General features: G+C 42.7%; 1 protein-coding gene across 2 annotated transcripts in view; it reads left to right on the top strand.

Moving 5' to 3' along the window:
- The first annotated feature begins 1223 nt into the window (after positions 1 to 1223).
- Positions 1224 to 14780, top strand: part of B4GALT5 (beta-1,4-galactosyltransferase 5) — a 72251-nt gene continuing 58694 nt past the window's right edge. The window contains exons 1-2 of one of the 2 annotated variants that reach the window (XM_036323189.1): positions 1422 to 1557; positions 6602 to 6725. In XM_036323189.1, the coding sequence (XP_036179082.1) occupies positions 6686 to 6725 (40 nt within the window). In that variant the 5' untranslated portion in view covers positions 1422 to 1557; positions 6602 to 6685. Of the gene's footprint in view, positions 1558 to 6601; positions 6726 to 14780 lie in introns of both variants that reach the window. The other variant, XM_036323188.1, reaches the window with a different exon arrangement.

The raw sequence follows: 14780 nt of genomic DNA, 5'->3' as shown, positions 1-14780 counted from the left end.
CTTTAACCATCCTATATAATAAAAGCCTAGGTGGTGTCACACGACGTCATCACAAAATGGCCGCCGCGACGTTGTCACAAGATGGCCGGCAGGGGAGGGCAGTTGGGGGTGATCGGGCCAGCAGGGGAGCAGTTAGGGGGTGATCAGGCAGACAGGCAGGCGAGCAGTTAGGAGCCAGCAGTCCCGGATTGTGAGAGGGATGTCCGACTGCCGGTTTAGGCCAGATCCCACATTGGGCCTAAACTGGCAGTCAGACATCCCTCAAGGGGTCCCAGATTGGAGAGGTGCAGGCGGGGCTGAGGGACCCCCCCTCCCCGCACTGTGCACAAATTTCATGCACCAGGCCTCTAATGGGAATAATGAGTGCATATCTTAGGGATGCTGGAGGGATGTAATGAGATAAGTAAAACCAGGCATCTCTCAGCATGTCTTTACATTGATCACTGTTATCATGACACTCCTTATGATTTTACGGGGTGTGGACCCTGCTTAGAGCTCCAGCCTCATCCCTGCGCTCTCCCTGTCTTACTGGAGTCAACCTGGGGACAGATCAGGCTTTTTAGCCTCAGGCCTCTGCACCTGTTATTCACTCTTTTATGTCTCAGTTCATGTCACCTGCTCAGTTCGGCCTTCCTTGACCCCACTGGCCTGCCTCCTGTTTTCTTGTGTTCATATCACTTATCAGTACCAGGTATTATGAATCGACCTGTTTCTTTTTCAATGCAAGTTCCAAGAAGACACTGATGTTGTCTGTGTTGTTCTTTGTAGCCTCCCCAGCATCAAGAACGGCGCCTGGCTTATGTCTGGCATTCCATACATGGAGAACTGAATGAATGAGTGAATGGGTGAATGAATGAAAGCGTCTAGCGAGCTCCCGGCTCTACAATCCCAGATCCTGTGCCGCACTTGGCGACCAGCCGCTTCAGACCTTGCAGACGGCCCCTCGGGCTCCCGAGCTGCGGGTGCCCAAGCGCGGGGCCAATGGGCACTGGAGCAACGCTCCCCGAAAGCCTGGGCGGTGGCCGCGCCCGGAGAGGGGCTGTCGCCATTTGGCGCGGTTCCCCGGACCGCGGGTCAGCGGCCGGGCCGGGCGTCATCGCGCGCGCGCGCGGGTCTTGGGCTCCCGGGCCGGCGGCGCTGGCCCCGCCCCGTCCCCGCCGCCCGCCCCGCCCCCGCTCCGCCCGCCCCGCCCCCGCCGCCCGCTCCGCCCCCGCCGCTGCGCTCCCTCCGGGCCGCTCCGGCCCCTGCTCCCTTCATGTGTCCCGGCCCGCGGCGGCCGGCGGCTGGGAGCGGCGAGGCGGCTGAGAGCGGCGGCCGGCGAGACCCGGGAGGTGGTGGCCGAGGCCCAGGCGGCGGCGGCGGCGGCGGAGGCCGAGGAGGCGGCGGACGGGAAGCGGCGGGAGCAGGCCCGGCCCGGCCCTCGGGCGGCCGCCGGCTGCAGCATGCGCGTCCGCCGGGGGCTGCTGCGGCTGCCGCGCCGCTCGCTGATCGCCGCGCTCTTCTTCTTCTCGCTCTCGTCCTCGCTGCTCTACTTCGTCTATGTGGCGCCCGGCATAGGTGAGACGGGAACGGGAGGTGCCGCTGTGGCCTCGAGGGGACCCCGGGAACCCCCGCCTCGTCCTAGGGGAACCCCGGTCCTCGCTGGATCCCCGGCGCTGGAAAACAGAAAGCTACGGGGACCCCGGCCTGACCCTCGGGGGACGCCAGGACGTTCCCGCCCTCTGCGCCCCGAAACTCCCTCCCCAACCCCGCCGCCGGCTGCCCTCCGAACCCCATCCCCGTGCGAGCGCGACGCGCCTTCACGCCGCCCTCCTTCGGGCCGGGACGCCCCCTTTCCCGCCCTCACCGCCCCGGGACCCTCCCTTCCCGCTTCTCGGCTCGAGAACTCCCGCGCCTCCTGCCCCGGGGTCCCCTCCAGCCCCCGGTCCGGGCATTCCGGACACCCCGACCTCCCCGGCCCGCCCGCGGGTCCTCGTGGAACCGCGAGACCCCTCGTCTAGTGCGCGGTTCTGGAGGCGCCCCACCTTCCTGGTGGCCATCCATCCTCCCCCTCCCGCCTCCCCGTGACTAAACCGTTTCCTGCTCATCACCCGGCCCCTTCTTCCCTCCACTTTCCCCTCTGCATCCATCTCCAGTCCTGCTCCCCACGCACGCGTTCTCTCCCCGGTGACCCGATCCCTTTCCTCGCCCGGCGGCACCCCCTTCCCGTAGGGACGTCCACTCCCCATTCAATCCGCTGACCGCGTGAGCGTCCTGGCCGGCTCCCTGCCTTTGCCCCACCCCCGCCCCGCCCACCCCCAAGGGCACACTTGTCACTCCCCCCCCCACCACCACCCCTTCCGCCCTAACACCCCTCACTACCCACCACCACGGCTCAAAACCTCACACCCTTCTCCGGGCCCCTGCCACAGTTTCCTCCCGAGCGAGGACTTCAGATGCTGTGGGCGCCTCTCTTTTTTCTTTCACTTCTGCCCTCTCCTAGGCTTGATGGTAGAAGGCGGCCCTTCAGGATTCTCTGGTGCCTGCCCTGGGGTCAGAGGGGACATTTACTTTGGCCCTAGAGAATGAGACTGTGATAAGGGCCTTGGGGAAGTGGTGTCAGGTGGGAAGGAGGAGAATGGAGAAGAGATGGGACGGTTACTCATTCTTCACAAAGGCATGTCCTTTAAAGGCAAGACAGCCACTGGAGAAACGGAACCCTGCCCAAGACTTTATAGGACCACAGAGCAGACCTCCAGGACGTGACCAGAGATTAGAAGCAACTATAGCAAGAGGGTTAAGGTCAGAGGACCTTGAGGTCAGACTTGGATCTGAGTCCCTGGCCTGTATGACCTTGGGTTAGTTATTCAACCTCAGTTTTTCTCCTCTGTAAAATGGGATACTGGATCCTAAACGCATAGGGTTTGAAGGATGGGAGTAGATAAATTTCCTTTTAAAACACTTATCACTGTACCTGATGCATAGTTTTCATTAACAACAACAAAAAAACTTTAGAAAGAAGGGAATAGGTGGAAGGTTTCAGGAATGTGTTTGGCCCTGACTTGCCATCACCTTGGGGCGCTAGAGGAAAACTTCAGTTTAGGGTGAAAAATGATCAGGAGATGTTGAGGGTGGGGCAGGAAGAGTAAATTCTGCTAGAAAAAGTCTGGATTATTTGGATGTTAGGAAAAGGTTGATGGTTTAATAAATTACAGAGAAATGCCCTGTAGGATTGTTGTAGTGACTAGTGCCTGTTGACCTATCAACACTGACCTAGCTAAATAGAGACATTTCTAGGTGGAGCAGGAGATTCTCTCCTGATTTTTTTAAAAGCATATTTCACTTGATGGTTTGTACTATCACTAGGTCTAGGAAGATAGAACAGGCAACATCAGATTGCCCTAACAGTTGTTAAGGTGTCTTAGGAAAAGCATCCAGTAGATAGGAATTTTGGTAGAACAGGAACATGTTGAGTAATTAATAGAATTCATTGAGAGTAGTTCATTAGCATGTTGGATATTAGACTCTGATAAAAATGGGTGTGAAATGATGGATTTGGACCTAGAGGCAGTCTTGGAGACATAACCCCTTTTGTGAAGGTGACAGGTTATTTCTGCTGTGGGTGTGTAAATCAGCCATATCTAAATGGAAAAATGTATCCCACAGGGATTGCAACCCCCCTTTTGATTAGAAGAATTAGAAGCCAAATTCTCCAACAGAAATGGAACTTACCAACTTAATTAAAATTCCTTAGTGGTAGATTTTTAGGTCAGTGGAACCCCAGTGAAAAGTGATGGGCTTTTACCATGCTTAGATTCCTTTATTACTAATGACTGAAAAGGCTGCCAAGCACTTAACTTTTTCATTGTATCTCCTTAAATGTAAGTCTTCTGAAAGGCAGGTCTGCTTAGGGTTTAAATTCTGTTAGTGGAAGAGGATGTGGGGTGGTTTTAGGTTTCATGAAAACATGGTTACTTTCAGTCAGTTTGGTGGTTTTTACTTGGCTTTTCTGTTAATGAGCTAAATTTTTCAAATGACCAGGTTTGGACAGTGGCGTGGCAAAACTTTTCAAAAGGTTAAGGCAGTCTAGAACACTAGAAGGTTTTTGTGCTTTGGGATATGAAGACCTTATTTGAGATAATTATTAAAATGAGCTTAGAAAATAACATTAGGTCAAACCATATGAAATTTCTGTTTTTTTGCAGGGAAAATACAGTTGTATATAATGGCAGTTTGGTATGGCTCAACCTAATATATTTCCAAGTAATGACAATTGTTTTCTGGCAGAATGGAAAGTGTCAGACTTGTATTTCCTTCCAGGTTCAATTTTTTCCAGTCCTCGCTTTTGATTTGCTTTATATACCCTGTGGCCACATTTTGCTCAAGGGCTGAAGAGAAACCATCACTCCAAGAATGTTTTATAACTGTATTCAGAAATAGGTAGACTTGAATTTGAGATGAGAGAAATCATTGTTGGTTATAAAAGTTTTAAAGTTGTTCAGATATGTAACCCAGCCATGATTTCAACCTAGCCATTAACTTAGTACTTTTGAGATTTAATGTCAGCTTTTAATATCAGTGACTCATAGTTACAGATTAAAGGGAAATTTTCCTGGACCTGAGGTCATCTGAAATGGGGTGATGGTACTGTTTGACTGAGGAGATTGGATGTGAGGAAAATTACTAAATATGACTGTAATGTATTTGTAAACAAATACAAAGTACTCTTAGCTACTTTAATATTCCCATCCGAATCCAAATAGTATTTTTAAAAATTTGGCTTCATTGGACATAATGTTTTTGTTGTTAATTCAAAAGTAATTTTTTTTTTAATTAGCAGTTTAAAAGTAGAAATGAAAAGGATGGGGCAGAAAGTGTGATGGAAATGGTAGATTTGAAAAAGGAAGAGGAATGTGATAGGGTGATAAAAATGCCTCCTTTTTCTAGTCCTCTCAGCCCCACAGCCTGAGTGATTCTTGTTTATTTAATCACTAATTTTACCTGCACTGTTGAAATCTCCCTGTTCCTTTCAGGGTTCTGAAGAAAACTTTGAACTTGTTTATGATCCTTTACCTTAGAAAAGACCTAAGGGCTCAGAGTACTTCCATATTCCAGTCTGACCAAGCTTTTTAGAAGATACGTGGACTATTTATAGATGCATATATGAAGTGCTGATTTAAAAACACTTTAATAAGTTCATGATGCCATCATATGGGAAGGTTATATAGAGGTTACTGACCTTTGCAAATTGTTAAATGTTGCCAATTTTGAGAGAGTTGCCTGTGCATGGTAAGAGGTAATACTTGATGCAGTGATGAAATTTTATTAATTGCAGTTCTACCATTTAAGCTAATTTTTCTTTTGTCCTTTGATTATTGAAGAAAGGAAATGGAGAATGGTTTTTCCCTTTTGGCCTGCTTAGTTCCAAGGAAAGTTTGATTTATGGCTGGCTTTTGGAAAGCAGGAACCAGTAATTCTAATCCCACCTGACTTGACCAGATGACCTTGAGCAAGTCGCTTGGTTCTCTGATCTTATACTTGGCACAAAAAACAAAGCTGCTTGAAAAACTAGAACTACATCTTAATCAAAGTCTTAATGAATTGTTTTTACAGTTTGTCCAGTGTGAAGAAATTGTATAGAAAGTTGTTTACATATAGAAAGTTGAAAGTTCATTCACACTCTGTACAAATATTTGACTAAGATTTTAGATAAGATACGTTTTCCAGTGGTTCTCAACCTTCCTAATGCCGTGGCGCTTTAATACAGCTCCTCATGTTGTGGTGACCCCCAAATTCATTGTTACAAATTTAACATAATTAAAGCATAGTGATTAATCACAAAAACAATATGTAATTATATATGTGTTTTCCGATGATCTTAGGCGACCCCTGTGAAGGGGTTGCGACCCACAGGTTGAGAACCGTTGTTTTTTCTAATCAAATGCAACTTTTTCTAATAACCACAGAACAATTTCAGATTCCCCTCAATTTAGTATTGTATGAAAAAAGCCTTTTGTCATTGTTTCTCACATGAAAATGCGCTCTAAATGCTTCAATGCACTTAGTTCCTGCGCTTTTCTGGAATGAAATAAATGTGAAATGGGGGTTATTTTATTTTAGAAAATTAAGAAGCCTTATCCTGTTGAAGACACCCCCTCCCTCCATATGTGCCAGCATATGCACACTCACATATTTTCTTTGAGTATTGCATCATGTCATTCTTCTTAGAAGGCTGAAGTTATAAATCTGAACAGTACCCTTTTGACCAGGACTTTGGTCATGTTTTATGTTCTCTTTTGCTATGTTGGAAACAAGGTCATGGGTTTGGAGTTGAAATGCCTTTAACAGTGAAAATCTGCTAGACTTGGACAGTCTTTGGAGGCAGCCGTTCAGACAGTATCAGTTACTTTTCCAGGCCTTCAGTACTCAAGCCAGTAGGCAATTCTGCTCCAATCCAGTTTCCTACCCTGTGCTTGACAGGCCAGTGGGAGCAGCGTAAAATAAATCACCAGGAAGGAAGGTCTCTTTGTGTTGCCATGACTCTTTAGAGCTCTCAAGGGAGTAGGAATTCCAAAGCCATAGCAGCCAAAATGCTACTGACCTACTTGCCCTAATTGTACAGTTTTTTAGATCATGGAAGATATGTTGAACACAGCGAACCATAAAAAGCAAGCAAAACTTGATCAAGCCACAAGTGAGGACTGTGATGCTGCTGAGGCCTGTCAAAGAAATAGAGAAAACTGGAGGTTGACGTTGGTCATGATAAAAGATAATCTGAAGCAAACAGATGGGGTGTTGGCTTAAAAGAAATTAATGGTGCTATCATGAGAAGAGGGAGGCTGTGTGTACTGTTAGTGAAAGAGCAGTTACTCTTTAGTTTCTATTACTAGCCAAATGAAAGAATGTGTTTCTTTACACACTGGTGGTGTTGTTGTTTTGTTTTTTGTTTTTTTGTAGAAAGTTTTGAGAATATTAAAGGAATTTAAGGTCTGTGGGTCAATAATACAGTATTTAATACAGTATTTGAGTGTCTGCCTATCACGTTCCAAGTATGGGAGTTATTTGAATTCTAGACTTTTGACTGCTTTTTAAAAATAGATGATCATATAAACCCATGTCGAGTCATTAACTTGCCCAAAGCAGAAAATTATAAGTTTACTAGATAAGATTACTCACAATAAACAACTGCAAAAAAATAGTATGTATCAAGTGCTTATTGTGTGATACTGACTCTTAATGACACAGGTATTTATTCCTTTATTCAACAAATAATTTTTTTGAGTGTCTCCTTTTATCAGGTACTCTTTTGTGTATTGGGCAGTCTAGAAATGAATATGGTGGAACATTTCTGGAAGTTTTTGTCCTTGTGGTACTTTTATTCTAATTGGAGACAGCTAGTATACAAGATAATTTCAGGTAGTGGTGGGAGTGACTGAGGACTGTTTTAGATTGAGTGGTTAGGGAAAACCTGATTGAAGAGGTGATATTTGACTTGAAAGGGTAGAACCAGTCACTCACAGGTCTGGGGGTGGTGGTTGGGGTGGGTTTGGGGGCCACTCAGCACATGTAAAGGCCCTGAGGTAGGGATGAGCTTGAGTGATGGTTGACTGGGTTTTGTGAGTGGTAGGAGATAGGTCAGAATGGTAGGAGGGGTCAGGACCCTGTAGGCCATGGTAGAATAAGACTGAACTTTAATTTAGAAATCAGTCAGACCTAGGTTTGAATCAGCCCTGAGTGGGCAAATCATTTTCAATTTTATCTGCCAAATAGAGTATTACTCTTTTTCTGAGTGTTGTAAAAGAATTTAAATGTAATATGCATGTAAAATGGCTTAATATAGAACTTGGCACAAAGCTCCATATTTTTAATTATTATTTATAACTATAGAAGATGTCCCTCTAGATATAATACTAGTACTGCACTGGGAGTTCGGAGGATTGGGCTCCAGTCTAACTTTACCAGTAACTAGATATAAACTTTTACTTGTTTTCTCATCTGTGAACTTAGGTAATTGCACAGATTCTAGGGCCCCTTCTAGATCTGATATTAACATGATTCTGAGCAAGTGTGAGTTGAACCTTGAAGTATAAAAGGGAATAGTGACTTCTGTCACTATTAAAAGACACCCCATTAAAAAAAATTCAGATTTCTCATTCACTTAGTCTCCCACCTCTAATGAAATACTGAGCTGTAGATTCTGTGGTACTGCTGGAATGGTGCAGTGTTTGTGTGTAATCATCAGACTTCACAGTTTCACTTTTTGGGGTGAATGGCAAAGTTCATACTGCAATGCTATTGTTTTAGGACATATGAATTTCTATATTGAAGTCTATCTTTGAAATTGTTGTGACAAAGAAAGGCAGGGAAAAAGAAAATTGTGCTGTCTTGGTCAAAGGAAAAAATTAAAAGAATTTTATGGAAATATGTTTTGGATGTTAAGGTCCCCCTCCCCTTTTATCTTCTGGGTAATCCTTTTAAGTTTCAATCTGCTAAATCAGTCCCTTCTTCTAGCGTCACACTTTTTCTTTTAAGAATGAAATAGAGCCCTGGACTCATTAGCTCCTGCCCCATCCTCAGTCCTGTACTAGTAGGTAACTGGATGTTACATGAAAATGAATTTTACATTTTGACCCAGTAATTCTTTTTATATTGTGGCTTTATACTGGAGAACATTCATACCTCCTACTGATCCCATGAATTCAGTGTTTTCCCAAGCATGGGAATCACACTGAATAATTTAAAGTGCTCTCTCTTCTCACATTCCCCCTTTGCCTCCCTTCTTTTGTTAGTTTGAGTAAGCAATTATTAGACTCGAGGTATTGTTCCTCCTCCTTCCCAGGTTACAGAAATATGCAGGTACTTTGCAACGATCAGAAGGAAACCTGGCCATTGTTTCTGAGGTACCTTAGTTACTGTCATCAATTATAAACAGTGCTCTGAGGCAATTAGTGGCCTAATTACGAAGATGAAAAATGTTGTGTAGCATCAGGTACGGGAAAGTGTACCTTGTCGGAAAGCTCAGTGTTGTGTTTCAAAACTTAATCTAGGGTATACTAGTGAGCACAACTGCTTATTATTATTAAAGAGCTGTAAAACATTTAAATACCAGTAAAAAGGAAACTTTTCTTCACCCTCCAGGTGGTCCTCAAAGTATGATTAATAGACATGTAATCTTTTGCTTAATTCTTATGTTGAACACCCCTCAACTTTGAAAGATGGAAAAGTGGGACTATTTTTTTCTCATAGAACTGCTAATGGACCCATTTTGAGAAGTTCCGCTTTTAGGTGCCAAGACTAAATTGTATTCATGATTGTGATGTTTATATTTTCTGATTAGTAGACTGTTGGCTGATGAAGGTCAGAAAATAGTGTTTTTCTAAATGTGTTGTGGTCATGTTTGTGTAGTTTAAAAAAATCTTTTACTCCAGTACAGAAAAATGACAAAATTACCGACTTAAGGAAGTTAAACCAGATGGAGCAAAGATGATAGTAGACTGGCTTTAGAATTCTTTTTTTTTTTTTTTAAATATTTTATTGATTTTTTACAGAGAGAAAGGGAGAGGTATAGAGAGTTAGAAACATCAATGAGAGAGAAAGATTGATTCAACTGCCTCCTGCACACCTCCTACTGGGGATGTGCCCGCAACCAAGGTACATGCCCTTGACTGGAATCGAACCTGGGACCATTCAGTCCGCAGGCTGATGCTCTATCCACTGAGCCAAACCGGTTAGGGCATAATTCTTGATGTACTTATTTTGAATCTGTATTTTAAATATAAAAGCATTTACTCTTTAAAATTTTTTTTTATTCTTAATTATTTAATAAAAGCTCATTTTATCCATATCCTCATAATTTATAGAGTAATGATAGGGAAGTTTTCTGGATTGTAATTTCCTTGTGCCTAGGATAGTACCTACTATATTATATGCACTTAAATTATTCAGTGATGTGAGTGAATAGACTGTTTGCCTGGGCAAGTTAGCCTCTTCATTGTTAGACTGCATTTACACTGGGGGAAGGAATGCTTCCTGTATTAATTCTGATTTTGAAGTGACTTGGTATTCATTTTGCCCCAACCTACTTTGCACTTTTATTTTCCTTGCTGGTGTGTGTGTGTGTGTGTGTGTGTGTGTGTGTATGAGACAATCTATATAACATAAAGTTTGCCATGTACTTGGATAATTTAAGTGTGCAATTCAGTGGCATTAATTACATTCATAATGTAATACAACCATCACCACTATTTTCATCACCCTAAACAGAAACTCTGGTACCATTATGCAATAACCCTTCCCCCATCCACCCCTGGCCAGTCTAGTTTCTGTCTCTATGAATTTGCCTTTTCTGGATACTTCATATAAGTGAATCATATACTATTTGTCCTTTTGTGTCTGGCGTATTCCACTTAGCGTGATGATTTCAAGGTTCATTTATATGGTAGCATTAACATATGTCAGAACTGCATTCTTTATGGCTGAATAATATTCCATTGTATGTATTCATCTGTTGATGAACACTTGAATCGTTTTTACCTTTTAGCTATTGTGAATAATGCTGCTATGAATTTTGGTGTACAAGTATGTGTTTGAGTCCCTGTTTTCACTTCTTTTGGGTATATACCTTGGAGTGGAATTTCTGGGTCACATAGTAATTCTATTTAATTTTTTGCAGACCTGCTAGGCTTCTTCACAGTGGTGGCACCAATTTGCATTCCCAACAGCAATGAATGAGAGTTCCAGTTTGTCTACATTCTGGCCGACACTGTTATTTGTTATTTTTTCCTTTCTTTTGAGTAGAGGTATAGGCATCCTAGTAGGTGTAAAGTGATAGCTCATTGTGATTTTGCTTTGCATTTCCTTAATGACCAACACTCTTGAGCATCTTTCCATGTGTTTATTGGCCATTTGTATATCTTGTTTGGAGAAATGTCTATTCTGGTTCTTTGGTATTAAGTATTTTTTCCCCTCTGGTTCTTTGAACACCAACTGATAATTCTTTATTCACCAGAGTCTTCTGTTTCCCCATGCCTCCTCAGTCCATAGCACAGGCACAAGATGATAGATAGTGATGAGAAATGGGCTGCCAGGATGGTCCCTGGATGACTAGGAGGTGTGTGATGTGAGCACAGGACTCCCCTCCTCCTCCCGTTTCCTTCAAAACATTATCAGAAAATGAAGAGAATGCTAAAGAATGAGGAAATAGAAAAATATAACATGTAAAACCTGCTGGACTTCTGTAACTCGTGTGATAAAATTTGGCAATTTGACTTTTTTTCCTGGTATCAATGGCACTTCAAAAGTATTTATCTAAATGTGAGTGATAATGGTAGTGATTAAAGACAGGTAGGTACTTAGAAAATTTTTATATTTGGGGGCCTGTGATAAAAGAAAAACAGTTACAACTTGGCTTTGCATTTGCCTGATTTGGCTATTTTCTTAGAGCTAACTGCATTAATTTAATCTGTGCATGTTATACTCCTACTTGGGGGTACAGTGATGAATGAAGCCGGCATTATATCTCTGTTACTTTATTTTTTTTAAAAAAATATATTTTATTGATTTTTTACAGAGAGAAAGGGAGAAGGGTAGAGAGTTCGAAACATTGATGAGAGAGAAACATCAATTCAGCTGCCTCCTGCACACTCCCTACTGAGGATGTGCCCGCAACCAAGGTACATGCCCTTGACCGGAATCGAACCTGGGACCCTTCAGTCCTCAGGCCGACGCTCTATCTACTGAGCCAAACCAGTTAGGGCTGTTACTTTATTTTTTATCCTCACTCGAGGATATATTTTATTTTTATTTAAATAAAAAAATAAAAATAAAATATATCCTCGAGTGAGGATATATTTTATTTTTATTTTTTTATTTAAAAAATATTTTATTGATTTTTTACAGAGAGGAAGGGAGAAGGGTAGAGAGTTAGAAACATCGATGAGAGAGAAACATCGATCAGCTGCCTCCTGCACACCCCCCAGTGGGGATGTGCCTGCAACCAAGGTACATGCCCTTGACCGGAATCGAACCTGGGACCCTTGAGTCCGCAGGCCGACACTCTATCCACTGAGCCAAACAGGTTAGGGCGAGGATATATTTTAAAATTGATTTTTAGAGAGAAAGGAAGGGAGAGGCAGAGAAATAGAGAAGCATCAATGCGAGAGAAAAACATTGATCCGTTGCCTCCTGTAGGCGCCCTGACCAGGGATCGAACCCAATACCCTTCGGTGCATGGGACAACGCCCCAACCAACTAGGCCACACCAGCCAGGGCTCTCTGTTACTTTTTTTTTTTTAATTTTCTTTATTGATTAAGGTATTACATATGTGTCCTTATCCCCCCATTGTCTCCCCATCCCCCAGTTCATGCCCTCACCCTTCTGGTGTCTGTGTCCATTGGTTATGCTTATATGCATGCATGCAAGTCCTTTGGCTGATCTCTCCCTCTTACCCCCACCCTCCCCTACCTTCCCTCTGAGGTTTGACGGCTTGATTGATGCGTCTCTGTCTCTGGTTCTGTTTTTGTTCATCAGTTTATGTTGTTCATTATACTCCACAAATGAGTGAGATCATGTGATATTTATCTTTCTCTGACTGACTTATTTTGCTTAGCATAATGCTCTCCAGGTCCATCCATGCTGTTGCAAATGGTCGGAGTTCCTTCCTTTTTACAGCAGCATAGTATTCCATTGTGTAGATGTACCACTATTTTTAATTCACACATCTGCTGATGGGCTCTTAGGCTGTTTCCAAATCTTAGCTATTGTAAATTGTGCTGCTATGAACACAGCTGTGCATATATCCTCTTTATTTTATTTTATTTTTTTCATATATCCTTTCTGATTGGTGTTTCTAGTTTCTTGGAATATATTCCTAGAAGTGGGATCACTGGGTCAAATGGGAGTTCCATTTTTAGTTTTTTGAGGAAACTCCATACTGTTCTCCACAGTGGCTGCACCAGTCTGCATTCCCACTAGTAGTGCACTATGGTTCCTTTTTCTCCGCATCCTTGTCAGCACTTATCATTTGTTGATTTGTTGATGATAGCCATTCTGACAGGTGTGAGATGGTACCTCATTGTTGTTTTGATTTGCATCTCTTGGGTAATTAGTGACTTTGAGCATGTTTTCATGTCTCTTGGCCTTCCTTATGTCCTCTTTCGAAAAGTATCTATTTAGGTCCGTTGCCCATTTTTTGATTTGGGTTTTTTATCTTCCTTTTGTTAAGTTGTATGAGTTCCCTGTAAATGTTGGAGATCACACTGTTATTGGAGATAACATTGGCAAATATGCTCTCCCATGCAGTGGGCTTTCTTGTTTTTTTGTTGTTGATGTTTCTGTTACTTTTTAAGTCTTTGGCTAGGGAGCACAGCTTTAGGTTAGTAAAAAATACTCAGAGTTTGAGTGATTTTATGCTCCTGGTCGGATATGTTCAATTGGGAGTCAGTTCAACTGGTGTTCAGTTGGTGTTAACATCCCTTAATTGCCAGGAATAATAGCAAATATATTTTAATTGTAGACATTTAAGACAGCAAAAAAAATTTTAAAGAAATTTTTGAAAGGACATTTAGCTTAATGTCTTACACCATTGGGCCCATTGGTTGTGCGTATTCTTGGCAGGGATTAGTGGTATTGATGGTGATCCATGACTCTTTCTCATCATTGATCTTTCCATCTCTTTCTCCCGCTCCCTTCCTCTCTGAAATCAATAAAAATGTATTTTTAAAAAAAGATAAAATTCAAACTCCTTATTTTACCTTATAAGGCCTTTCTTTAGTCATCTGATCTCTGCCTCCCTTTCCAGCTCCATTGTGCTATTCCTCTCCCTTCCCTCCAGCCTTATGGGCCTTCATCTGGTTTCCAGCACAGACTAGACTCTGTCCTTTTCTTTTTCACTGTCTAACTCCTATACTGCTGCCCATCCTCAGACCTCTAATTCATTGTAAAATCCGTGGGCCATGTCTCTCTCTCTTCTTTTAATCCTTATCTGAGGATATTTTTTCCATTGATTTTTAGAGAGTGGAAGGGAGAGAGGTGTGGGAAAGGAGAGAGAGAAAAACATTGATATGAGAGAGACACATTGATTGGTTGCATTCACATGCACCCCAATGGGGAGTCGGGTGGGGTGGGAGGAGGAAGGGAATGGTGATCAAACCTGCAACCGAGGTACACCAGGAATTGAACCCGAGATCTCTCTAACCACTGAGCCAAACCGGTTAGGGAATGCCATGTCTTTTCTCTCTTGTTCATTGTTGTAGCTCTAGTGCCTAGAACATGGTTTTGGCACACAATAGATGCTCAATAAATATTTTGTTAAGTCAGTGAAGTAAAGTTGAGGCAGAAAAACTGAGGTCCTAAAAGATACAACTAGCCAGTCCCCTGCTCATTTGGCTAAGTTTAAGATTGATATACTGTTAAGACTTCTAGATGAGAAATGAAAAGGATTAAATAAAAACCTGATGGATTTGTAAAAATGTTAATTATAATTGAAAGTATGATGCATAGAATATTGCAGATCAATTAATCCCAGTGCAATCAGATGTTTGGTTATATGGGGGCCCAGCTTGTGGGCAGATGACAAGGAGTTTTAAGTCTTATCCATTTAGGATTCAACATGGACTTTAACCCTTTTAAGTGCTTTTATCTTATATAGTATGGGTATGATAATCCTTTGAAATTGAAAAATCACAAATAAACATATTAATGATTTATCTTGTATCTAAGCTTGAAATTTAGGTAAAAAGATGGGTAAATGTAGGAAAACAATCAGTCCTCATTTGGGAAGGGGCAGATACAAGAAATCTTA

The sequence above is a fragment of the Myotis myotis genome, unplaced genomic scaffold, assembly GCF_014108235.1.
Source record: "Myotis myotis isolate mMyoMyo1 unplaced genomic scaffold, mMyoMyo1.p scaffold_m19_p_9, whole genome shotgun sequence".
In the NCBI taxonomy this organism is placed as follows: Eukaryota; Metazoa; Chordata; class Mammalia; order Chiroptera; family Vespertilionidae; genus Myotis; species Myotis myotis.
The sequence above is the reverse complement of the archived record's forward strand: the minus strand, read 5'-3'. Positions and strand labels throughout refer to the sequence as shown.